We start from the raw sequence: 25259 nt of genomic DNA, 5'->3' as shown, positions 1-25259 counted from the left end.
ACTTCCAGATATTCTATGTACATACAATGAAGTAAGAAAAAAAAAAAAGCATAAATCGCCCCTTAAACTCAGACATGATCAAAAGTAAGAACAACTTTATGTGTTTAGTGTCTAAAGCTGTCACTGGCAGATCAGGCTCCATAATCACTCCCACTGACTGGAATTTCATAGTTATCCGAGTTTCATTTCATCCTTTCCTCTCAATCTGCCCTCCACATTCTCCAATCCCACTGTCACCTTTTACTGCTTCTTAAATTGAGTATAATGTTCGTAGATAATTGTAGGAGTGGGCGATCGGGCGAAAAGATCATATGACAGTCCTTTGATCTAAATCGCAATTCTCCCCACAGAATTAGTTGAACTTGTGATCACGTCATTAGATAATGACCTGGATAGAGAGGCTGTCACTTCAAATGACTGCTTCTATCAGTTCAGCTACATATAGCACTCGTAATGACGCCATCTGTAAGATAAGCAGAACATATACCAGATTGAGATTTTCTTGCCCGTTATATAAGATCACTGGATCGCCCACTCTGAACTCGTGGTGTGCTGCCTTTTCTTCTTCAAACGTGGGAGCCGCTATCACTTGAAAATTGAAATTTACCAATAATGATGATCTCAGAGTTTGATGTTGCAAAACTGCATCAGCAAACATTTCAAGAGAGCTATGTGGGGAGCCAGTCTGTCTGTACTCTGCATTTAGCTCACAGTCCTCACTACAGCAGAGTGAAAAAGGCTTAACTGGTTGTTTATGATGTTGAACAAAGTGTGCAGATATGACACTAATCTACAAGAAGCTTAAACCACATGTGGCCCTGCCTGTAAACCTCCCTCCTGCCTTCCCCTGCTTGTAAAAGCCTCCCAAAACCTGGCCTTCTCCTTTAGTGTCCTTCATGGTAGTGATACCGTCTCAGTCTACACCCGAATCTCATCATCATCATCCTCATCCATGAAGGTGAAATCTCTGTCGTCCTCTCCATGTGGCGAACTGTACTTTGCGCTGTCCGTGTCGCCGTCGTGGTGGTGGTACTGGGGTTTCTCCTCTGTGATGGAGCCAGAGCTGGACACGGAGCAGCTATCCATGTTGTGGTGGTTGTTCCTGGCGTGCAGCTCCGGGGTGTAGGGATCCACCATGGCTTTGTGCTGGTATGCTCGCATGCTGCGAGGCGGCCTTGCAGGCGCCTGGTCCTCCGCATCGTCGTCGTCTATGTTGGGGATGAGGGAAGGCGACCCGTGGCCCTCGCTGCCTTTGCCTTCCTCGTAGCCGAGATCGTCGTCCTCCCAGCCCTTCTTCTCCATCACGCTCAAGATGTCCCCGAGCATGGAGGGCCCCAGGTCGATATGGAAGGACATCATAGACTCTGCGTGCTTCAACCCGCTTCCCTTCGGCATGGATGGAGGCAAATCTGTAAGTTCGCCGAAGTTCCTCTCGTCAAACTCGGCGTCGATTGTCGCCATCGCTGCTGCTCCGTTCATTGGCTTGCTTTCAGTCTCCGTCAGCTTCTTCATGGGGCTTGAGGAAACGCTCTTCGGCAGTTGGTGACTTCTGGTAGTGCCCTCATCGTTTAGGTAAGGCAGGGATATGGCGTTTTTCACATACTGAGACGAGGCAGCAGAAGGCACCATGTTGTACTCGTACTTGTCCCCCCGGTTCACCGACTGAGACCGCTTGCTGCTTCTGAAGGTGCGGGACAGCAGTCCTGGTTTGGGGCCCGGGGAGCCCTGCTTGGTGTCCGGCTCCTTGGGAGGTTCCCCTGATCGGGTGCTAAGAAACGAAGTGTCCCCGAAGGCGTCGCCACCTCGGCCCACGTGCATGGTGTGACGGAAGTCCCCCAACGGAGCGCTGATCATCTCAGCGGTCAGGTCGGCCCGAGACCGCCGCTTTGACTGGTTCAGGTTGTTCCCCAGCTGCTTGAGAATAGGCATGATGGCAGTCTCTTAGTTATGATTCACAGATACAAATCAAAACTTAGATTTGTGGGCGTTCTGAGTGCTCCGTTCAAAGTTCTCTGGCGATTCTACAAGATGTTGTCAAAGGAAGTATAATTCCAGGTGTTCACTGTGTGCAGCCATTCTGGTCCTTCAGCTCGGGTTTCATCTTGTGGTTGAATCAGCCTCTGAAAAAGAAAAATAGAGTGTATTAAAACAATATCAATGGTTCTATAAATCTACACAACTTGGCAAGATGTATGGAAACATACAATCAACAACAGACACCATTTTATTCCAATGAAAATGTAACATCCCACTTTAAAAACTCCTCTAAAGAGCCATGTCTATTCATTTTGCATCATCCACTATCAAATAACTTGCTCCATCGCCATCATGCATGGAAACTTTTCTTGCCAAGGCTTCAAAATGAAAGCTCACTTGAGTGGCTCTACACCAGCAAAAGCTTTTTTTATGCACAAGTCTGTAAGGGTGTTATGTAATAGTGAAAAAGCCTTTCTGGTGTAACGTTCACAGCACCTAACTTCAAACCAGTAATAATACCTCCAGTGAAGTTTGCCGTGGTAAAGTAAGTTCCCATTCAAGTTCGTTCAGTTCTTCTGATACATTTTTTTGGGCTCTTTTCTAAAAAACTCTAATAGGCTTCTGTCGCATTCGGTTTTTCATGGGCTGCAGTGTCTGCCATTACTGCTGTGCTTTAGTTCCCATTTAGGCCCCCGACTGTTACATAACCAGCAAGACACAGGATACTGGGAGTCGGAGCAGTTCAAGCTGGCAGGAATAAAAGAATGAAGAAAAAAGAAATGAAGTGGGACAGCATTTCTCCAGCATGGATGGACTTACAGCACAGCTCCCCAACTAGCTCCAGACCGACTACATTCTGTTCTCACCCCCCTATCGTCAATAGATAAAACTGTTTCCAGCACCAGCTCTCGGTGTTTTTATTTTGACATTTGTCTCTTTAGCCTTGAAAGTCACATTTGAGCACCTCCAGATGAATATTTTGTTCTGTCTCATTAACACATACATCCACAGGTAACTTCTGTCTCAGCCAGTGATCCCAGACATTAAATACAAGCAGTTTCCACATAGTCAAGTTTGATCGTGTACCTGCACTGATTATCTTTGACTTACTAAGCTCATAACAGCTCAATTTAATACTTAAATAACACTGTCCTTCAAAGAGAATTCTGGTTATTTCAACCTGGTGAATTCCCATTAAAGTGGCCACTATGACTGTGTGGGTCAGGCTAGCTTTGCACTCTTCACCTCTGTTGTAGAGATTCAAGAGAAATGAGCAGTCATGAAGAGCTGGTGAATTGAATTTAGCGAGGCAATTAGCTTGAGCTCTCTGCAGCTTTTCCAAAGAAAGACCATTACTAGATGAATCATTTTAAACGTTTTTCAGTCTGGCCAGAGTTAAATGCACACATTATCTGACTGCAATGGACCTTTTGCTAACTGCAATAGAGATCACACTTTCCGACTGACCCGATCGATCGCATATTCATCTGTGCACGTTGTTTTGTTTACATGTATTCATTGATGAGCACAGTTCCAGCTGTGGAGCTACAACTAGAGAAACTTCAGCTTTGTTAAACACTAGAGATGATTTTTCGCTTCCTAAACTAAGACCAACCGGACCAAACACTCACCTCTCTATATGATTACTAAAAGTTAACAGAAAGAAAAATATGAAGTTTCAGGCAGCATAGCTGAGTCAACTTTCAGTTCGACTCGAAAACAACAATCAAAAATGATTCATGTAGCAATCAGCTTTCTTTTGAAAAAGCATTAAAATGAGCTACAGGGATGTCAGGCTAATGCAACCCTTTGAAAGCAATTTCCGCAATTCTCTTTAATGGAGGCAAAGACTACAAAGTTAAAGCCACATTAATGGGAAATACACGAGGCTGAAATAAACCGGAACTCTCCTTTAATTCACCAGTAACTCAAAACCTTAAAAACAGGCAGAGCAGAATCAAGTGGAAAAGAGGTTTAAACACCCACTTATGTCCCAACTACAGTCCACTAGCTCCATGTGTTACTGACATTAACAAGGGTTTCAATTGTTTTAGCCAGACAGCAATACCATCACTCTCAGTGTTTTCAAGCTGGAGCTGGAGCCCACGCTACAGGCCATGTGTGCGAATCCCCCCAGTGAATGAATGGGAGCTTCACTCAACATATTCCAAAAGAACGTCACCCGTGAAAACATTTGCATCTCTGACAAGAACCCATTCAATTGGAAAGGCAACTGTAGCAGTAGAGGGAACAGAGGGGGGTTTGATAGATGATAAAAGCTAGTGCCTTTTTTTTTCTTTGGTTTGCTCCTCTTTCAAAAGACAGATCATCCCCATAGAGAGCTGAACTCCATCCACTGCCACGGTTTTATCTTCTCTAACAACTTCATTCAGGTTTTCTCCAGTACTTCTGGTCCTAATAGGGGGGACTCTCCTCAAATACGGCCGAACAAAGAGCAAATGTACTTGAAGAGCTTATTTTTCGAGTTCAGGTTCACACCCTCATACAACTGGAATGAGGCAACTTGTTATGAAAGCTATTTAAACAGCAACTGGATGCCAAATTATAAGATTATAGCTCTAAGCAAACAAATACGTCTGAATTCTCTGTGAGCAGAGGCGTGGCGGTTAAATTCGTACAGTACGATCCATCATTGGGTAAAGCCTTTATTACTTCATGCATTGTCCAGTAGCCAATTAGTATCTGCTGCACAAAAGGTGGCTGAACGTGTGAGCGACCACTGAAGACAACTCATCAACCAATATGTTCCTCCCCGCTGACCAAAGTTTTGTATTTCTCTATGGCAACATCAGTGCAGAGTGCCGGCTACCCAGTGGGCTTCCTGTCCCTAAGCCGGCCGGAGACAGAGGGAAAGTTTTTCATCTCATTCAGATGGATTAACCCTTCCTGGTGGCCACATGTGGGGCACCGAGACGATCTCTACAGCGCTGCAGCTGAAGGGGAATGCTTTTGATGTGCCATGTCACCAGAAGACATTCAACCCTTGGCATAAAAGATGTCAGTGGGTTCTCAGATATCAAAAGGTGCAAACCTCACACCTTAAGTCATTCTAGAAAATGGCCCATTTTATGTCTCTGGGAGCCCCTCGGTGTTTGATGAGGAGTAGTTTCAACCCCCCTCCCACAGGGTCATCAAGACTCATTATTGTGGGCATGACAAAAGATGAAGTATGACCTGCCTGCGGTCCTGTCATATTAAGTTTTAGCTTTTCAGTACTTTACAAAAGATAAATCATGAAGAATGGCAGTGTTATGTGCAGTCTACTGTTTCAAAATAACGTTCCAGAGACTGCTTTAATGTTCTGCACATAAAACTCTGTGTTAAATGTTCTTTCGCAAAAAGAAAGATGCTAATTTTATTTCTGTTGTTTTGGGAAATCTGTCCACACTGCCACCACTATACTGCTATGTTGCAGACAAAAGGTCCTCGCATATTCATCACGATTCTCATCGCTAGAAAAATAATTAAGAGCTCATTTACTTTCATATTTGGAGAATGTGTAGCAGATTGTTGAGGGGATGTTGAACTTGAGGGCAGATTTTATTGCAGAACAGATGAGTTTGAATGTGTTTTTGGATGGTTTTCAGTATCCATGTGATAATTTCATGTTTTTATGCCTTAATTTCTACTCATGTTACTACTGCTGTATTTGTTTTTGTTCCTAAGCTACATTTTCATTTCAACAACCTCCACCCTGGTGAGTGTTTAGTGCCATTTCGTCTAACATGCCTGGAAATGAATATCACATGACTATTCATGTCCACTGGGCATGTGGGCGCCAGTGTAAGCACACGAAGCACAGGGATTGGTGGCTTAGTTGTAGTAAATACTACAGAGGAAGAACAGAAATGGCAAAAAACAAGAACTAAGATTTCCTTAACTGCACAGAGAGCGAGCCCAGCAACACCTGAGTTCTCTGGAGTTTGTATATCCACACACTTTCCTGAGGGACTAGCTCATAGTATAACTGGTGAAACGTGGCTTTGTTGCCACTCACGAAATGTACACAAACCAAACATGGATGGCGCAGGGGGGAAAAAATCCACTAGGAAGTTTATCTGTACGCGACAGCATCTGCTTACTCGCTGTTTTGGTGATTTATTGCTTGTTTGTAGAATTGTGTGTTTTCAGTCAAATCCCCAAAGGTTTCACAGATGTTCATGTTTTTCCTGACTTTTGGTAGTTTGCTAACGTGCATAGACTCTGTAATGGCACAAATAGGGAGTGATCAACTGGACAGTCAATTAAAGTGTGACCAAGTCCAAATTTACTTAAATGTTTTTTAAAATGGCAATGTTTCCAGCAACGTCTAGTGTGTCCGATTTATTGTTTTTATGCTATTTTGCGCCGTCATGAACTCACACTGCTGTGAAGTCAGTTACATCTGAGGGTTTAGATTGGGTTTGGGCTACAGTCAAGTCTTTGTTTTCTCCCAGAAAACAGTCACGTGACAGGAGTGTGATGAGTCAGTGAATCAAAGTGAACATGTGTTTTCAAAAGTCTCTCCTTCTGCATGTCCAAACCAAAATGCAATCCTGGAGTTTTTAACTAAAACGGTCAAAAAACAGGGTTTCCAAAACATTTTGTTTAGGGGTCCTAAAACTGCAGAGTAGTATGGATGCAGGCTGTAAAAACATCAGAAATGATGTGTCTTAAAACACGAAAATGATCTGATTTAATTAGTTTTTTTTTTTTTTTTTTTTTTAAACATTTTACCACAAGACTTTGGACCTGATGCAGCCGCCTCTCTGAGAAGTTGTCTTTTAATTTAATCACTGTATAACATTACTAATAAAGGCATTTCAACAAAGTTTTGTGTTGAAGTTTGTGTTATTGTAAATTGTAACACCAGAATTTTCATTTTAACTACAAATGTATATCAATTCCAAACATCAGTTATTCATTTTCTTGATTATTAGTAACTGGCATTGGGCCTGAAAAAATCATTTCAGTGAATTCCTGCCAAAGACTGTGCTTTAGAGGTCATAAGATACCAGAGTAGTCTGGAGGCTACATGTAAACATAGCATAAGTTATGTATTAGCTCGGACGTAGCCTTAGGCTTTAGTACAGAAAGGAATGAGAGTGTTGCTGGCTGGACTGTTTCACTATTTCTTTATGTATATAATGTTTGTTTGGTGATTTATTTTATTTTGTTCAATGTGTAGGCATCTAAAGAGAAGGAAAAACACAATCGTAACTCTGCATTTGCACATTCATTGTGCTGAAGTCAACAAGGTGACCAGTGATTCCAGTTTGACCTGTATGGCCCATTCCACACATGCTTCCAGTCCAGCTGGGGGCAAAATTCCATCTCATTTACAAAAGCCAGCCACACTAGCGTTACAAAGCTACCAGTGCTGACACACACATAGAGCTGAGCATGTTCGCGCAATAAACAGGCACAGAGATGAGATAATATTATCTAGTTTGGTTTAGTTTAGAATTATTGCCTCAGTCATCGTGCCAGCCGGTGACAAAGCCTTTATGTAACCGAGCACTCACAGTGCCACATGACTCCAGCTCAAACTGAGACAAGCAGTGACAGGGCCATGAATGATTAAGCACATCTTGTGTCGCCGGCGGACTCTGATGTGGGCAGAATGACCTCACAACCACCAACATGCTCATCAGCGTTCAGTCTCACACTTGTAATCCCAAGGATCACAAGCGCCCTACAGTCCTCAGCTATCCCTGCCATACTTTCTCTCTTTCCACTCAGTGAAGGCTGGAAAGAGGCTTTGGCTGCTCAGCCAATCGCAGCTAAGCTACTGTCAGGTTAAACCAACGGTTGCACACTGACTGCAACAGTTTCTGTTTTTATCTTTAGCTGAATTTAAATTTTTAACAGCAAGACAGAGAGAGGCTATCATTTATTCACAAGGTGGAAGCTGCCAAGCGAAGGTAAAGGGTGATTACACAACAGCTATGGGAACACAACTACAGTCTGACAGGCTGCCTGCACATCTATGGAATATAAAAAAAGGGAATGTAATTAAAAACATGCTTCCACATTTTCTACCTGTGACAATTGATGAGTTTATGCATCCACACTCCAAAGTACCATCATATAAGAGTTCTAACTCACATTGCAAACCATCTATCCATCATCTATACATCGCTTAATCCTCAATCAGGGTCATGGGGGGCTGGAGTCTATCCCAGCTGACTGAGGGTGAAGGCAGGAGACACCTGGACAGGTAACAGTCTGTCACAGGGCTACATATACAGACAAACAATCACACTCACATTCACACCTACGGGCAGTTTAGAATCATCAATGAACCTCAGCATGTTTCTGACTGTGGGAGGAAGCTGGAGAAAACCCACATCTGCACAGGGAGAACATGGAAACTCCATGCAGAAACAACCAGGGAAGGCTGGGATGTGAACCATGGATCTTCCAGCTGCAAGGCAAGAGTGTTACCCACAAGGCACTGTGCAGCCCACGGCAAACCAAAATTTTGAATTTAGTCAAAATAATCATGTCCATGAATTAAGTAAATTGTACAGAGTATAAATGTGTTCATCAGACCTGCCAGGCCTTTCACTCTCCAGGACTCAATTTGCACAAAAAACAATTGCTGTCAAACACTTGTTTTTAAATCTACAATAACTGCATTTATAAATGAAACTCTTGCTTTGATGAGCTCTAAAGCACCACCAACAAAGAGCACAACGCAGATATTCCGCTGTATGAGCAACAAGAAAATCTCTGCTTTTTTTTTGCTCAACCTTGAACTATCCACAATCCCCTCCATTGTTCAGTCCTATTGTCAGCAACATTAATATGCAAATGATTATACAAGATCCCCGACGCCATCTATGACATTGCTAATCAATTAATCAATGGGGCTGCATAACAATGGGAAGTTCTTAACTCTGACAAAGAAGATGGGGAAATTTCATTTGCAACTACTTTGTCAGGCCCCTAACCTCCAGCTCAAACATGTGATTCCCACGGGGGGAAGGAGGAGGATGGCAGTGACAAAAGCAATGAAACAACAAAAGATCTGCGCATCGGTAAGATCATGAAACCCTTGCCACAGTCAGAAAAGAAAGTTAAAGCATGCAAGAGAAGGCAGCGCTGAAACAGTTATAAGCGCTAATTATTTTAAATGATTTATATTTGTCTTACTTTACAATTATTATACTTTTTAAATCACTCCCACAGTCATCACAAGAACTAATATATAAACAAATATGTTGAATACAAAAATACTGTTGTTAAATATTAAAAATGTGCTAAAATTGAAGGAATTAGGAGGCCTCATCAACTATGCATGAATCTGATTCCGACTCCCGTCATGTAGCTGTAGCCTTGGTGTGAGCTCATTAGGAAAGCCTCCATCTGACTTCAGTGAGCTTTTTTCTCGTGCTTCAAAGTTTCCTCCGAGCAAATCTACTTAACTCACCACATAGATAATAGATGAAGAGATAACCCTGTTTATGTAGGATACAAACTCAGCCTTATTTCCCCCAAAATCCACTTGTAATGCCCAAAATCCTGTAACCGGTATCACAAGACACGACTCGTATATCATAAAACAGTAACATAAAACTTTTGGTGTAATTATCTATTATAGTGTGCTGACAAATAAGATGGTAAACTATCCTCTGCTCCTTCACAGTACTTTATTACTACCTGCTGCACAGGGAACCAGTTCTTCCTGTTGAACTTCATATCTAGCCCTGAGCTAAAACCCTGAATGACAAATTCAAGAAAATTTCCTGAACAAAAACAGGCTGCGAGTATTCGGAAGGAGACAGCTTAGCCACCCATGTGTCGAGGAACATGCATATTTCACACAGGTACAGCTTCAACTACAGAGCTTCAAAGTATGACCTCAAGGTAAATGGATCCAACGAAGGTAAACTCAGTTGAAGGGACCTGTCCTCGGCTCTCACAGCATAGTTCTGAAAGAACTCCAATTACCTACTTCAGGTTTTATGCCTTCACCAACCAGTCAACTTGCAGTTTGTGTCCAGATTTAAGCTTTGACCTCAACAATTCATGTTATCCTATTAGACATTTGTGTGAAATTTAGTCAGAATCAGCAGAGAAATTGCTAGAGCTATAGCCAAAAAGGAGTTAAGTGATTTTTACAGTGACCAAAATCTAATCCTCAAGTCCAAGTGAACATTTGTGCCAAACTTGAAAAAACTCCCTCCGGGCGTTTAAGAGCTATTGAGTTCAGAAGAATGGGAATTGTGAAACACACAATCGGGAAACACAGTGACTCAGGCTATAGTTTTCACCACCAAGGAGGATGATAAATGGAGAGAATTAACAGTAAAGGGTTTGACTTCAACCAGTAGCTTCTCCTGCACTGGATCGCTGCCAAATGCCTGATTATAATTTCCACAAATAGCTTTGCTTTATGAGTTTAATCATCTTTTAAGCTAATTAAAGGTAGTATGCTATGGAGTTTCTAAGTCCTTCAGGGCCTCTGAACATGGTGATCCCAACAGCAACTCAGTTTCTCATCAGTTGTGCTGCAGATAATGATTATTTTCATCATCAGTTAATCTGTAAATTATTTTTTGGATTATTAGAATAGTTGTATGGCCTATGAAATGTCAGAAAATGGTGAAAAAAAATGTTCTTTCCAAAAACCTGCAATGAAAATATTCAGTTTACTGCAATTGAGCAGCAAAGAAACCAAAAAAAATATGCAACTTTAAAAAGCTGGAATCAGAGAATTTTGACTTTTTTTTTTTACTTAAAAAATGACTCACATTTATAAATTATCAAAATAGCGGACAGCTAATTGACCAATCGCTGCAGCTCAAAGTAAAAGATATACTATTAATCAATTATTAGAATACAGTTTTATCCGGTCCCACTAAGAAATTAACTGGATCTTGAGTTAAGGTTTTTTTTGCTAGATTCTGCTTGTTTGGCCTCCAAAATGACTACAACGGTTTTGGTGAACAAGAGTATAAACAAAACCTTGTTTGATTAAAATAAAATCTCCTCCAGGCCGGCTTATTACATTAATTAGCAAAGTGTTCTATGTCCTCACACAACACATGCGTACTGTTAAACTAAACTCCAGACCCTAAAGCATTCTGAAGTTACCAAAGTTTTTAAAACACCAGGTTGTCCTCAATAAGATCCCAAATTATAAAAAAAAAAAAAAAATAATTAAGGGTACATGTGCACAATAAAGTGTTCTTAATGTCACATCATGAGTAGATTTTAATGCAACAACACAGAAAGGAACTGGTGTGAGGGTTCTGTGGAGAAGTGCATCAAGGTTTTGTCAATATTCTATTAAAATAATGAAGCACGGAGGTCTGAGGTGGGTTGTCGTGATCACTCTGAAAGCGTTTCATCTGCACCAGACTGACAATATGCTGAACACTGCTCAGGTTCATGTAAAACAGCTTTGGGAGTTCAAACAGCTGAGCCACAAAAATACACCAACATCAGCACGACCGTTGCCCAAGTACAGCAAGCTTTGTGTGTGTAAACTGTAGTGTATTTGCCTCCAGGGCCCCATTGCCACCGGGCAAAAACAAAACCACAGGAGGATTAAGTGCGCCATTCTTGACGTGAGCAAATAAAATCAGCATGCCCGGGCCGGCCCTCTAGGCTCTGTGACAGGAGGTCGGGATAGCGAACGCCACACCTCCATCCATCCATCCCAACAACACAAACCTCCCACAGCTCCAGCAGTCAGCCCTCCGTCTGACTCTGAAAAATCTTATATTCCTTTCGGTGCGTTGCGCGATCCTCCTGCTACAACCCCAGCGTGCCCTCAAACGCAGTCCCCACGTGACTGCGATGAGTGTTATTGTTTTTTAATCGTTCCAAATCCTGATATCCACAAGCAGGGGACAAGCTTCCCAACGATTCCTCTGTGTTTCCAGGCAAGCAGGCCTTTTATCAAGCTGTTACTGCTGCATGGTTGGACAAAGCGGCAAAAACTGGGTGGGCTGCCATGCTGTTATCCAGCCAGAGGGGGAGGAGAAGGAAGAGGAGAATCTTGGCGAAAAATCAAACCGTTAATGAACATGTTCCTTGATTATAAAATAAGCTCTTGCCCAAAACAAGTCTCTTGAGAGTTTGTTTTAGCGAAGGGGAAAAAAACGCCTCTTATTTCGGTGTATGAATAATATCCAGAGGAAAAATGAGAGGGGGCACAACCTTTCCCATGTGAAGCAATATTACCTCAGGGACTTTCCTTTAAAAAGGGAAGGCACAGATGGAGGCAGTGAAGAGAAACACATCCTCAGAGGGGCAGTGGAGGGTGTGACCACACTGCATTCACTCAGTCATGCCAGCACAGTGACAGACGCTCTTTCACCATGTCCTGCAGAAAATGGACCCGAAGCCTCATTACTCCTACAGTGGAGGGATTGTACTATATTCCATATGTGTGTGTGTGTGTGTGTGGGTGTGTGTGTGTGCGCACACATGAGAGTACATGTCTAATTAATCACCAAAATCCTCCCCATCAGTCTCTGACAAATAGACTGCATTCACGCCTGGTAGCAGAGGTCAGGATCTGAGCCAAGCGGTTGAATTTACCGTCCAATAGCTGCTGATGGGTGAAACAAAGCAGAATTTCTACTGAGGACTGTTCTACAAAAACGTCAGAAAGGGAATACACAATACCCCGTTGCAGCAAGGATGCCAAAGTCACAGTTGGCTTGCAGTACAGTCAAAAAGTTCAAATAGTTTACTGGCCACGATGTGTCCAAAGAAAGAAGGACAGGAGGACAAACAAGTCGCTGAGAATGGCACCTTGGGGACATAAAATATGCCAAATCACTAGAAAGATAACCCAATGCCAGTGTGGAGAACAGGAATACACAGACACACACAAACTTTGGTAAAGATCAGCAGGAGGTTTCTCAGTGTGACTGCAAGATAAGTGACCGCTTTCTGCACTGTGGCAACTTCTCAACGGCTCCTGGCCTTTTTTATCAGCAGCCTCCCCGCTGAAGTCAAGCACACAACTCGGCTATAAAGGCCCGAGGCACAGAGTCCCGACTAACAAGATGAGTTAATAAACCCCCATGGTGTTAACTTTAATGACACCAACGGCAGCCAACAAAACACTCGCCGACAAAGGAGAGCACACAGGCCCACAAACATGCCCACTTCAAGCTGATAATAGCGTCTGACAAGCTGAAAAATCCCAGCGCAGGACGCAGATAAGACTGGAACACGTACATAGCTCCTGCATCGTAAAGGACATTGTTAGTGTAATTGCATCCTTGCTTGATTTACCTTCATCCACTGTGGTTTTGTTAGTGCTGTGTGTGTAAAGAGAAGCCTTGCTGTGAGTGAGCATGTGTTTAAGTTCTTGTTCAAGTGGTTCTTCAGGAAAGTCCAATGAGGTAAGAGCCAATCACAGTGCATGTAGCGGTCTAATGGGCGAAAAACAAACATGGCAGCTGCTCATATCATTAAGGGTTAAATAAGCCTTAACAATAGTTCTTAAAGAGCCCATATTTTTGCACATTCACAGGTTTTTAGATAATATTTTGGAGTCTACTAGAATATGTTTACATGCTTGAAAGATTGCTAAAATAAGCACTAATTTTGTTACTTCATTGATACCAGCTGACGTGCAGCAGCTCTATTTCCTTCTTCAACAGGCAGATCGATTGTCTTTAACTTAAAAGCTGCATCATACGCATTTCTTCCTGTGTTTTCCATGATGAGGGTGTGTGCATGAAGAGCAAAATGACCGATCTGAAGAATAGTGTGAGTGCGTTTGATTTTATTCAAGCAGTTTCATTGGTCCACTGTGACCTGTTTGGTAATTTCATTGGTCTGATGTGACGAAGTTAAATGTATTGACGACATCCGTAAAAATCTATACATCAGCCGCATCACTGTATAAGCCACAGGGTTCAAAGCGTGAGAAAAAAGTAACGGCTTATAGTCCGGAAAGTACGGTACTTAAAAAATGACCATTTTCCAAATGTAAATTTGTTACATGGTGACATAGATACGCAACAGAAAAAAGCCAGGACTTAAAACGAGGCATTTCAGACATATATGGTTCAGTGTTTTCTGGAAAGAATAACTCCTTTTGACATGGACTTTGGGCCCTGTAAGTCTGCATAATTTCTATATAAACAAAAAAATCTATATAATAATAAAGAAAACCAGGAGTCAGTTGATGAGTCGATAGATATTCTGTCAATAACAACTCCCTTTGGCATTACCTTTGGGTTGTGTAAGCTTGCAGACCTTTTAAATGCACAAAAAGCTATATATAAATAAAAGAAAGAGGAAAAACCCAAAACACATCATATGGGCTCTTTAAACTAGATGTCAGTTGATTGGTGGGTTGATATTCTAACAATCAAATACCTTTATAAAAGCAAAAATGCCATACATTCACTGGTTCTAAGTTGAACATTTGTTGTTTTTCACCTTGAGTTTCGAAAACATCTTAAAATTATATAACAAATGATAAGAAAAGTGCCAAATCCAGAGATCTTTTGTGAATCACCATCTTATGATGACACCAGGGAAGTCTTTGAAGTGCCATCAGTGTCATCTTACTGTGAGCAGTCTCTCTTTGATTTGGTTTTCTTAAAGACATTCGGCATGCCACTTAGATTTGGCAATCAGGCAACAACTTTGATTTTCTGGAAACTCCAAGCATGAGGTTTTAATTAAGGAAGTCCACACACACGGCCTGCTGTGGCTGTGAACTCTGTGTGTGTGACCAGTAAGTTTAAAGTCCATCAACAGCTCCTGTTTGAAGTTCCTTAAATAGGTTCGAGGGTTATCGGGGAGAATTGGCCTCTGTTCACTGAGTCACAAACGTGCAGTTTAAAAATAAATACACACCCTGTTGGCTCCCAAACGGCACACAAAATTCTCAGTAACTGAGTAGCCGGCAATGTCACACAAAGTACAATAGAGAAGAAAGAACAAAAAAGCTGTAGGGAGGAAGGCGCTAACCAAAACCTTGTGGCACACCCAACCCGCAAGCATGTAGATAAATGCACGTACGCACACACTCACACAAGATGAGGCTCAAAGGTGACCCACATCCACAACACCCACTATTTATAGCGATTCATTTAATACAAAGATACAAAGGCCTTCGATCATTATCTATCACCATATTGTAACGTCCACTCACTGCACAGCACCACCGACCTGAAAATGTCCTCTGGAGGCTCCGGCAGGAAGATGTGTGGGTTCTTACTCATAACCAAAGCAGCAATTCTCACAAGACAACCATGATAAGATCCCACAATAAGCTCGTGTGACTGTTCCCATCTCCTGAACTACTTTCCCGGCATGAATTTGTCATCCAGTGGGCACAGAGGTGTCCACGCTTAGGCCAACAGTCCTCCTTTGTCTTTTCAGTATGCTTGAGGGAGAAACCACCTGTTTCTGAGCCTCTGCAGAGCTGGAAAACAATGAGAGCTTACTGGACTGTAAAAAGGCCAGAGCCTGGACCAGAGCTGTCAGCTGCACACCACCAGCTACGTCCGTTTTCAATATATGACCCAGTCGCAGTCAAGTCAACAGATATTGCACAAGCAAATCCTGTTGTTAAAAGTAATATTGTGTCTGTGACTGTGGGTGGAGGGGGAACTAGCTGCAATCACGTGTGGTTACTGATTAACTGTGTATTCCAGGGAAAGGCCGTATTAGTGCTGATGATGCTGGAATGACTGTAATCAGATGGGAATTCTAACACACACCAAAGAGAAAAACTGTTCCTTTTTGGACTGTTTCATTCAATAATTTGATGAATCACTGAAGACACTTTCCACTTTGCTTTATTACACGTGAAGATAATATTTCATGCCGTTTTCTAGCAGCATATTTTCATGCCAAAAGGGAAATCCCAATATTTGTCAAGCTTATTATTATTTTGTTTGATTATTACCCATGATGAGATTTCACAAGACTGGCTCTCCTTCAAGAGTGACTCACAAAATAACAACTTTGATAAGTGCAGGTTTCTTACAGCCTTTCACAGGACTTCACAGGAATTATCTCAAACATCTGCCCTTGACTTTGACCAAAGCAACTTGCCAGTTATTTATCTTAATGTGTGAGAGGCTTCAAAAGTCAATTTTCTGCAAAAACCAGTACCAACAGACATAAAAAGCGAGATCCAAGTTTACTAAAAATTCTCTGTAACTCAGAGCCACTGGTGTTAGCAAACTACCAGGTGTCAAAATCACTGCAACCTAGCTGTGACACATGTTCCAAAATATGTTTGTGTGATGATGTAGTGCAATAACAAAGGATTCCAGAGAATGTGAGACAGACAGGCGTGCCACCTGATGATAGATGCTGTTGTTCTGTGGTGTTCTTACATTGATATGAATGTTCTGAAACTTTTGCAACATGGGATCAACCCACCAAAGTTAACCGCACTCGGAACCGCCTTCACCTCAGTGACAATGATCACTATCCCAACTGGTTTTACAGCTCTGAACAATACACTTTCAGGACATAAACAATGCCAGGTGATGCAAGACGGGAAGCGTTGTGCTCTGAACATACAATAAATCTTTTATTGCATTACAGCACATGTTTCAGAAATGTATCATCTAATCTAAGTTGGTGTTTTCAGGAAGGGAGTGAAGTGACCTCAGCGCTGTTACAAAACACAGGAAAATGATTCCTGTTGAGCTGGTTATATCCTCCACAATGGTCATGTTACACTGGCAGTAACCAAAACAACAGGCAGAGATCTGAGCGACAGGTGTATACGGGTTGCTACAGAAACAGAAAGTGGCCTCTTTCTCTGGGAACAGCTTCGGTATGTTGTTGTGAAATGGGTTTAGAAAAGACCCGTGGTTTCACTGTGCCAGAATTAGCTCTGGTTTCTGTATAAATAATTCAATAATCTACTTTCCACCATACAGGTAAAACATGCTTATGCTACTCCCAATTATATTTTGAAATCGGGTTTCTACAAATATTTGCTCTCCCCTTGTGGATTACTGGATATTTGTGGGTCTAAATCCTCTTAAAATAACACAAGGTGAAGGAAAGTCCATCACTCTTCAGCTAACCTGGTCACAGACTTCACACATAAGCAGCAGGAGTTGAGAGGCTCCAGACAGAAATCTTTTTAGCAACCATGGCTCTAATTGATTGCATTTTTTCATGGACTTTCTGTTTTGCAGATTCTGATTAATGGGCCTCTAGCTAATGTGTTTTTCTTTTTTGAGGTTCAAAGTTTAATGTATTCTGCCAAACGCCAGAGGAAAATGATGTAATGTTGGATTTTGTCTCCATATAAAGTCTTCAAAGATGAACTGAAAATATCCCCAGCATGATTTCTCCTGAAAGTCCAAAGACTCTAATGCTTTCGTAGCAGGCGGGGTGAATCCTGTAATTGTCTGCGACAAAACAACTCTCCACAGGGAGTTCAACACCAGCCTCTGTGTTTTCTAGTATCAACAGCTAAAAAAATAAAAAATTACACATCCTTCACTTGTGATGTGATTAATACTTCACAGAAACTGCTGGGATTCCACAGTTTCGGAGCTCTCGAGTGTTTATTTAAACTGATTTATGATGAATTATTTATAGCCAGGACTAGAAAAAATGACCTTTTGCTGTAGGCAAACTGCCCTCTCTGTGGAAATTTAGAAGACACCGTAATCCATTTTTTATTATGGTCAACCAATATGGGTTTTTTCCAACATAATGCCGGTGGCGATATTCAAAGCCAATATCATGTTGGTGTAGTGTGTTTGGTATTTATCTATATTAATAATAACAAATAAAACGCAGAATTGCTAAACTTATTAAACATCTGCTAAGTAGCGGTCTGTCTGCAGCGCATTTGCTTGAAATTTAAAAATGTATTACCAAAATAAATGTTCAAGGGCTAATCAAAACAATAGCCTTTATAATAAAGGAATAAAATAAAAATAAATGAGATTTTAGTGCACTTAACCCTGCAAAACCCAAACATGGAAAAAAGTAAAAATGATAGATAGATAGATAGATAGATAGATAGATAGATAGATAGATAGATAGATAGATAGATAGATAGATAGATAGATAGATAGATAGATAGATAGATAGATAGATAGATAATAACTATTGAAAAAAAGGTTAAACCAGTGTTGTATTTTTGCAACAGTGGGTTTTACAGGGTTAACAGCATTCATTAACAGATAGCAGCATCTCCTACTGATCTAGTAAAAGCATTAACATCTGACATTGCGGTTTGTTGTTTCAGTTCTCTTTATTAACAATCAGTGTTTTTTTGCTGTTTTTTTACTCATCTTAGATTACATGCAGCACAGAAACAAGTTATTATCTGTGGTTGCTAACTTAAATTGGCTGTTATTCCTTCCCTTGCTAACTGGAAACCTTAATTAGCTCAAAATGTAATTTAAATTTGCCAGATTAATCAGTCAATCACAACTTTTTCATTGTCACTGTTGTAGGAATGATTTGTAAATGTTTTTTGTCCTTTTTTTGCCTACAATTTAAGTGCACTGAAGCCACAAAAAGGTCCAAATGTTAAGAAATTCCTCCATCATTACCTGTTGATCTCCTACAGAGCTGGGGATGAAGGTGAATGGGCTAACTATTTACATAATCGTTTCCTGAGGCATGGGAAGCAACAGGAACCTGCGATGTCACATCTGACTCTCGTTAGCCAACTGTTTCTCCTCATACATTAAACCTCCGCATAATATGGAATCCATACGCACACACAAGCAAATAAAACGCCAACTCACACGGAAATGAGTTGCCGTCGTCCGCTTTTTACTAACTGCATGAGAAACTGCCTGAAGTTAATGTTTTCATGGGCGCACATGAGCCTGTCTCCACCCCCCACCACTGCACGCCCTCTTTCCAATGTAAAACTGTACTGACCTCAGCGCAGTCAGTGGGGAAAGTAGCCAACTTCCTCACAACGCAGCAGCAGCAGCAGCAGCAGCAGCAGCAGCAGCAGCAGTATCCTCCAGAGCAAACTCAGACGGCCTCCGCTGCAAAAAAAAAAAAGCACAGTCAGAGATGACACACACATACACTGGCCTCCCCTCAGACTAGGCTGCACACACAATGGATCCTGATGGAGAGATATCTGCCTGGCAGCTCTGGAGAAGCAGCCGACTATGGAGCTGAAAGGCCTGAAGTGTGTGCAGTAAGGCAGTTAGTGTTGTCACTGGAAAATAAGACTCACAAAGGCAAGATGACGCCATTAACAGCAGAATGGTGGCAGCAGATTGACCTGGATCTGACTAGTTAACTTGCAAGTGTTACTCCTCCAACTGCCTCATTTGTCTTTATCGCAAAGTCGCCAATAAATTGTGTAAATGATTCATCAAGCAAGATGAGAATACACCGGCTGACCTGGGGGCTGTTGTTAGGGTGTGGTTGTGTGTTTGTGTACGATGGGGTCAGAGGGTGACCGTTGCACAAAGACGACACAACAGCCAAGCTCATTACTCAGTATGTCCTCCCGCCTTTGTCCATGCTGACAGTTTAACAAGAATGAAGAGCTGATTACTGAGGATGAGCGAGGAATAATGAAACAGAACGTTATAAAACGGACCTGCACACTTTATGGTGAGTGCAGTTAAAAGTGAAAGCCTTCGTGCAGGGCGTGATGAATGAGGCTGGGCAGGTATACAGCTGCTGTGGCAGCTTCTAGAGTAAATTACCCAGTTCATTGGGCATGATGACCACAAGACTCAAGTGTCAGGGAAAACACAAACAGGAAAAAACTCACTAATGATGCGGGACGGGGGACAAAACTTGTGGGTGAGGGATGTTTGTAGAGTTCTTGTAGATTCCCTGAGATTTTACGGTATTTCTACTCTGATCCCACTGCACGGTATTAGTGTTACGTAATACTCAGTGAAGAGAACCGATGCTCATAAGTCCATCTGCTCCCACGATGATTAAATCATATCCTGCCCTGAAGCTGAAAATAGTTATTGGGACACTTATTTCAGTTCTCTGCAACCGAGTTCCAAATATTAACTGAGTAATCTACACCCCGACTCAGTTTATTTTTTTAAATTTGTGAGCCCAGAGGTTTGTGGACGCCCGGTGACTCAGAATAAGCCCCTAAACTTTCATTGCTTTTTAACCCATTTAATGACCCCTTTTGCTTGCTTATTGTGATTTTGGCCTTGCCTCAAAGACAGATAATTATGTAACGCCGTATTAAATCATACAAAAAGCAGGAGTGCTCCCTGCCAAAATGTAATCGGGTCAGTAATCTAACACGTCTATACTTGGAGATCCCTTGGTAGTTAAAGAAGTTAAAGAAAAAAGTAAGAAGTATGGGAGTTTTGCACAACTTCATGGCCATGATTCAAGGTAAACAGTTCAAAACTTATTTCTAATAACAAAGTGACACATATGAGGTAAGCAGAGATTTTTTAAGTATTTGTAGTCAAGATTTCATAGTTAAGTGAATGTTTGGCGACAGAAATGCTCCTTTTTAAAGTTCAGTGTTGACTTTCTATCATGTTAATCTTTACTTTGGGGTCCAGGCCGGGCTGATGGAGGACACAGGGGACGCCAGAGGCTCATTGTTGTGTCTCCATATGGGACAGCCACTGCCAGGCGCTGATTGTCCACAGGCGGATTTGACATTCAAATGAGATGCAGATTTCACACCGTTGGCTTTAACTTCAACCCAATAGTCTGTCCTCTCTTAACCCGAACTTTGGAAACTACATTAAAACGCACCGAGCGCAGCAGCAACGTTCAAAGTCGGACAACCAGCTTAAATACAACCAAACAGTTACAGCTAACTGATCAAAAACAACACAGAAGGAGGAAGAAGTGTTACCTTTTTCAGTGTTTTCCTTTCTTTTGGTCGACGGGGAAGTTTTTAGGCTCGTATTCCGCTCAGCTTTCGGGGTGGATTTAGCTTTAGCGTCCTCCAGGAGACTTGCAGCAGGACAGTCCCCGTGTTAGTGCTTCAATGTCCGTGTAGTTTTGCATCTGTGTGGCGCACAAAGCGGCCCTCCCCCTCCTCTCATGTGCCGGAGAGAGAGCACCACCTCCCGCTGCGGTTTAAAGGGACAGGCCGCTATTATTACCCGGAGCTCATAACAATGGACGCAACTTCAACTTCAACGGCTTTTATGTGCGAGCTACGGGGGGCTAGCAAGCTAGCTCTGTGTAGCAGTAATGGCTGAAAAAACTATTCAAACGGTTCTAAAACACACACATCTGGTCACTGAATGAGCTAAATTATGGCAAGTTTTAATTCCAGTTTCAGATACATACAACTTTATTCTGACTAGTCATACTTGTAGTTCAAATTATCTTGAAATCCCATCAGTTCTAGAAATTTACTTGTCCTTTTTACATATCTTAAACTGAGTATGAACTACTGGCCAGCCGTTTTAGTAATCAGTAGTCATTGTACTGTAAACAAATAATGTCACTTATATCATTCATGTATATGGGGTTTTTCTTTGAAGATATCTACAATTCAGCTACAGATAGGTTCAGCTGATTTATGTCAGAAAGAACATTTCAGATACCCACTGTGCCATTCTTCTGAGGACAAAAAGCATGACTTTTACCTTTAATGTGTATGAGGTTTCTCATTACAGAGGCCTACAGTTCAGTTACATACATCTGCGATGTGAACTGCAGATATTTGCAGCTTTATTATGGCTAGTTGTGGTCCCAGTTTAAGATATCTTCAGTTTAATTCTGATGCGTCATAATTCTTGTTCAAGATAATCATTTCAAGATATCTACATTGTCTTATATAACATTTTAACTAGATGGACCAACACTGTAGATATCTCAGACTGGAATTCTACCTAGACAGAATATTTACAGATGGGCCTATCTTCAGTTAAGTTTTGACTGGGCAAAGTGACATTGTCCATATCTGTAGTTACACCAGAAGCTACAGAAAGTGGCAGTCAGAGGCGGCTGGGTTTTCAAGCATAGCTATTATGGTACCATAATGGTAACCATAACAGCTTGCTATCTGACAAGTCATTTTACTGCCATGTCAGGGCAGCCTGAGGCCAAAGTTCTAGTACATTTTGACCACAAGCCTCTTATGAATGAAGCTCTTGTTCTCCACAAACTCCACAAATTGCCATTTTCTAACAATTTTATCCACCACAGCAGCCGCCATTATGCTGCTGCTAACACTTTGCTTTGCCGGGTCAGTATCCAGTGGGAAGTCTTGCATGAGCAACTGCATGCACAGCAATTCAGAATAGTCATAATGACATTCGAGATATCTGCAACTATTATTTGGACTAGTCAAAACTGAATTCCAGTTGTCTGAGTGGTGGGAATGGCACTTTTTGTTGTTGATATCTGTAGTTTCAATTCTGGATAGTCAAACTCAGCTATTGAATGTTAAAACAGCTTGTTGTACATATTAACAGGTCATCTTTCTGGATAAAGAGTTGGCCTTCATTAGGTTGCCAGGTGACCAATGGAGTCTCCAGAAATGCTGCACCGTGCCAAGAAATAGTCAGGCCCCATTAAACCACGACTTGTATGGATTAAATGACGTGTTAAGTGCGTGAGCTTTACAGGTGCTGGTAGGCAGATTTGCTGACTCTGGACAAAACCAGGAGAGTTGTTTGTGTTATTGTGCTACGCTAAGCTAAGTTACTTTGTCTCTCGACCTTTAAGGTTTCCTTGTATAGACATGACATCAATAATCATCTAACTCTGGAAAACAAACATTCCCCCAAAAGGTCAAAGTGTTATGGTACCAACCTTTTTTGATTTATGTCACACAGTAAGCATGGCCATACAAAGGTGCTTCATGCTATATATTGACTTAAAGGATACAGAAATGTACAACTAAAGAGGCCCTAATGCTCGTCCACTTATAATTTGAAGCATTGTAAGTGGATGAGCAATGTCCATTACTGTAATTAAAAGTCCACACATACTGATTTATATTATCACCAGCTCTTAATAGCCATGAAGGTAATTAGAGTGGGACTTTTTACTTCTATTATTTCTGACAATCTCCAGATTATGATCAAAAGGCCTTTAATCTCCCACACACAAAGCAGATTTACACACTTTGATGTGAAACCCGTTCAGGCCATGTAGGCCGGTGAGCATGTTCCTGTGTGGCTACAGCATCTGGTCATCTGGTCCTCAGGTGTGAACTTTAACTCTTGTTATGCCGCTGACGCCCACCTGTCTGTCAAAGCCTAATTCGCCCACCTGTAAATAGCATTAGGACTTATAAATACCGCAAGACGAGCCAATCAGTGCAGCAGTGTTTTATGGGATACGCTGCCTCCTTCAGAACTTTCATTAAAGGAGGCGGGAACACAACACTTTGATGGAACGTTTCCTTGAAGCGGGCCCCTTATTCAATTATTGCTTCCTTGTGTGGCTTTGTGTTTTATGTCGCACACAGACTGGAGAGGCTACGGTAATAAATGGGGACACAAGGTTTCTCTCTTCTGAAATAGAAACCTGTCAGCTGGGGATAAAAATAGTTGTGACCAAATATGACTTCATACAGAATTTTCAGCAATTTATGCCATGTTTTTCAGCTGCTTCAGATCCTTCAGTCGGTCTTGCTTGAACCACTATGGAAACTAGTGTCTGTCAAAACTGCTAAAAGCGTGGGAGTGAGGCTGACTGGGCCAAAGGGACTTATTAAAATGGCTGTGGCCATTTTTGAGTCTTTTCCCATAATGCACATTAAGTCAGAAACCAATTTAGGCTTCCAACAAACAGTACATTAGAAAAGCATTCATGAATGGCACTGAAGGGACATCCTATTTCTCAGATTAGTATCCTTTCTCCCACTGCCAGTATATCCCCTTCACATCCCCAAAACACCCTAGTGAAGCTCACAAATGAGGCAATTAAATTCAGGGTTTCAAACTCCTTTGAACTACACCTTCTGTCTGAATCCTTTAATATTCCAACTGTGGGTTCTCAAAGCTCATCAGGGCTATTTAGTACCTTGGGCTCCCTTTTTAACAGAGACCACCAGCTCGCTTTTTTCTCTGTCATTCATTTCCTGAGGGGAAAAAAGAAAGAGAGACAGAGGGAAAGGAACATTTCGGCAAGTGAAATACCTCCTGTCTGTGATTCTTCTGTCGGAGGCAAATTTCCCATGTGTTTTCAAAAAAAAAAAAAAAAAAAAAGGATTAGCGCTCTGGACGCTCTCGTTCCAATTCCCTGTTCCATCCTGTCCCATCTAATCTCCTCTCTTCTCATGCCTATGTGTTTAGTAGGTTAGCCCTGGATCAAGTGACTGACTGTGATGCAATTAGCATCTAACACCATCTGACACACTGCATGTGCTTCTGTCTTAAAAGCATGCCTCTGTTAGTTTAGCTACTTTTTAAGAACACACTTCCAACAAGTTGCTTACGCCCTAAATAAATATAGGTATCGCTTAATGTGCAGTCGGAGGGGTTTTAAGGAGCAACTAAGGCAGTTTAGTCAAGTGAGGAACAAATGATGAGCTAATGAATTGTGGTTATCTGGGAGCACATAGGAAGATGAAGAAGTCAGGAGGGGACTTTTGTAACCACATAACAGGATTTCACAGCATCTGCACTGATCCCATTTATTGCTGCCCTGAGTAATACTAAGGTTAGGAGGAATTTCATCAAATAATTAGCAGTGGAAGGATCCCATGTGCCTCCAGAAATCTTTTATATACAGAGCATTCCTGGTAAGATCACATTCCTGTATGTTTTCTTTTGATGTTTTCATGACATGTCAGTATTTTAAATGTTCACTGTGGTGCAGAACTGCTAATTAAGGTTGCATTTAGACTTACAATAGACATTTTTCTAAAGAGTACAGGACATTACTTTTGTGTTTTGGTACACAAATCAATGAGAAGATGAAATCAGGGCTAGAAAGTCCAGTTTGAAGGCTTCGTGACAAACCATGTGATATTATCCTCCTATTACACAAGACCGCACAGCTTCAGAAATGCATCTTTGCAGTAACATTTTTTCTTCTCAGCAATTCCATGGGAAGCTGAATTTACAGAATGAGCTATAACCTGCAAACACATAAACAATCCTGATGTTATCACCGCAGAACCAACCAGAACAGCTTAACCCACCAACAAAGAAAGTAAACTCTAGCTGGATTCATACCTGACACGTGTTTATCAGCTATCTTTATACAGATACCTGCAAAGTTTCGATCTCGTTCCGCTGTGGCCTTCACCTGCAGCACGAGGCAGCTGTGTTGTACATGATACGCCTGAATCACACTTTAACTATGTTCCCACTAATGGTGTTTACATTCTTTCATTTACTGTGTGATTAGAGCAGCGGTGGGCT

The 25259-nt window shown here is 41.6% G+C and overlaps 1 protein-coding gene across 1 annotated transcript; it reads right to left on the bottom strand.

Annotated features, from left to right (window-relative positions):
• Positions 1-215: 215 nt before the first annotated feature.
• cdc42ep4b (CDC42 effector protein (Rho GTPase binding) 4b) lies at positions 216-20945 on the bottom strand. The gene is made up of 3 exons (XM_023291987.3): positions 20780-20945; positions 18847-18959; positions 216-2120 (listed from the first exon to the last, which is right to left on the bottom strand). Exon 3 carries the CDS (start codon positions 1927-1929, stop codon positions 919-921), a length of 1011 nt encoding a protein of 336 aa, XP_023147755.1. The 5' UTR covers positions 1930-2120; positions 18847-18959; positions 20780-20945; the 3' UTR covers positions 216-918.
• Between the last annotated feature and the right edge of the window lie 4314 nt (positions 20946-25259).

Source organism: Amphiprion ocellaris, chromosome 18 (assembly GCF_022539595.1).
Source record: "Amphiprion ocellaris isolate individual 3 ecotype Okinawa chromosome 18, ASM2253959v1, whole genome shotgun sequence".
NCBI classification, from domain to species: domain Eukaryota; kingdom Metazoa; phylum Chordata; class Actinopteri; family Pomacentridae; genus Amphiprion; species Amphiprion ocellaris.
The sequence above is the reverse complement of the archived record's forward strand: the minus strand, read 5'-3'. Positions and strand labels throughout refer to the sequence as shown.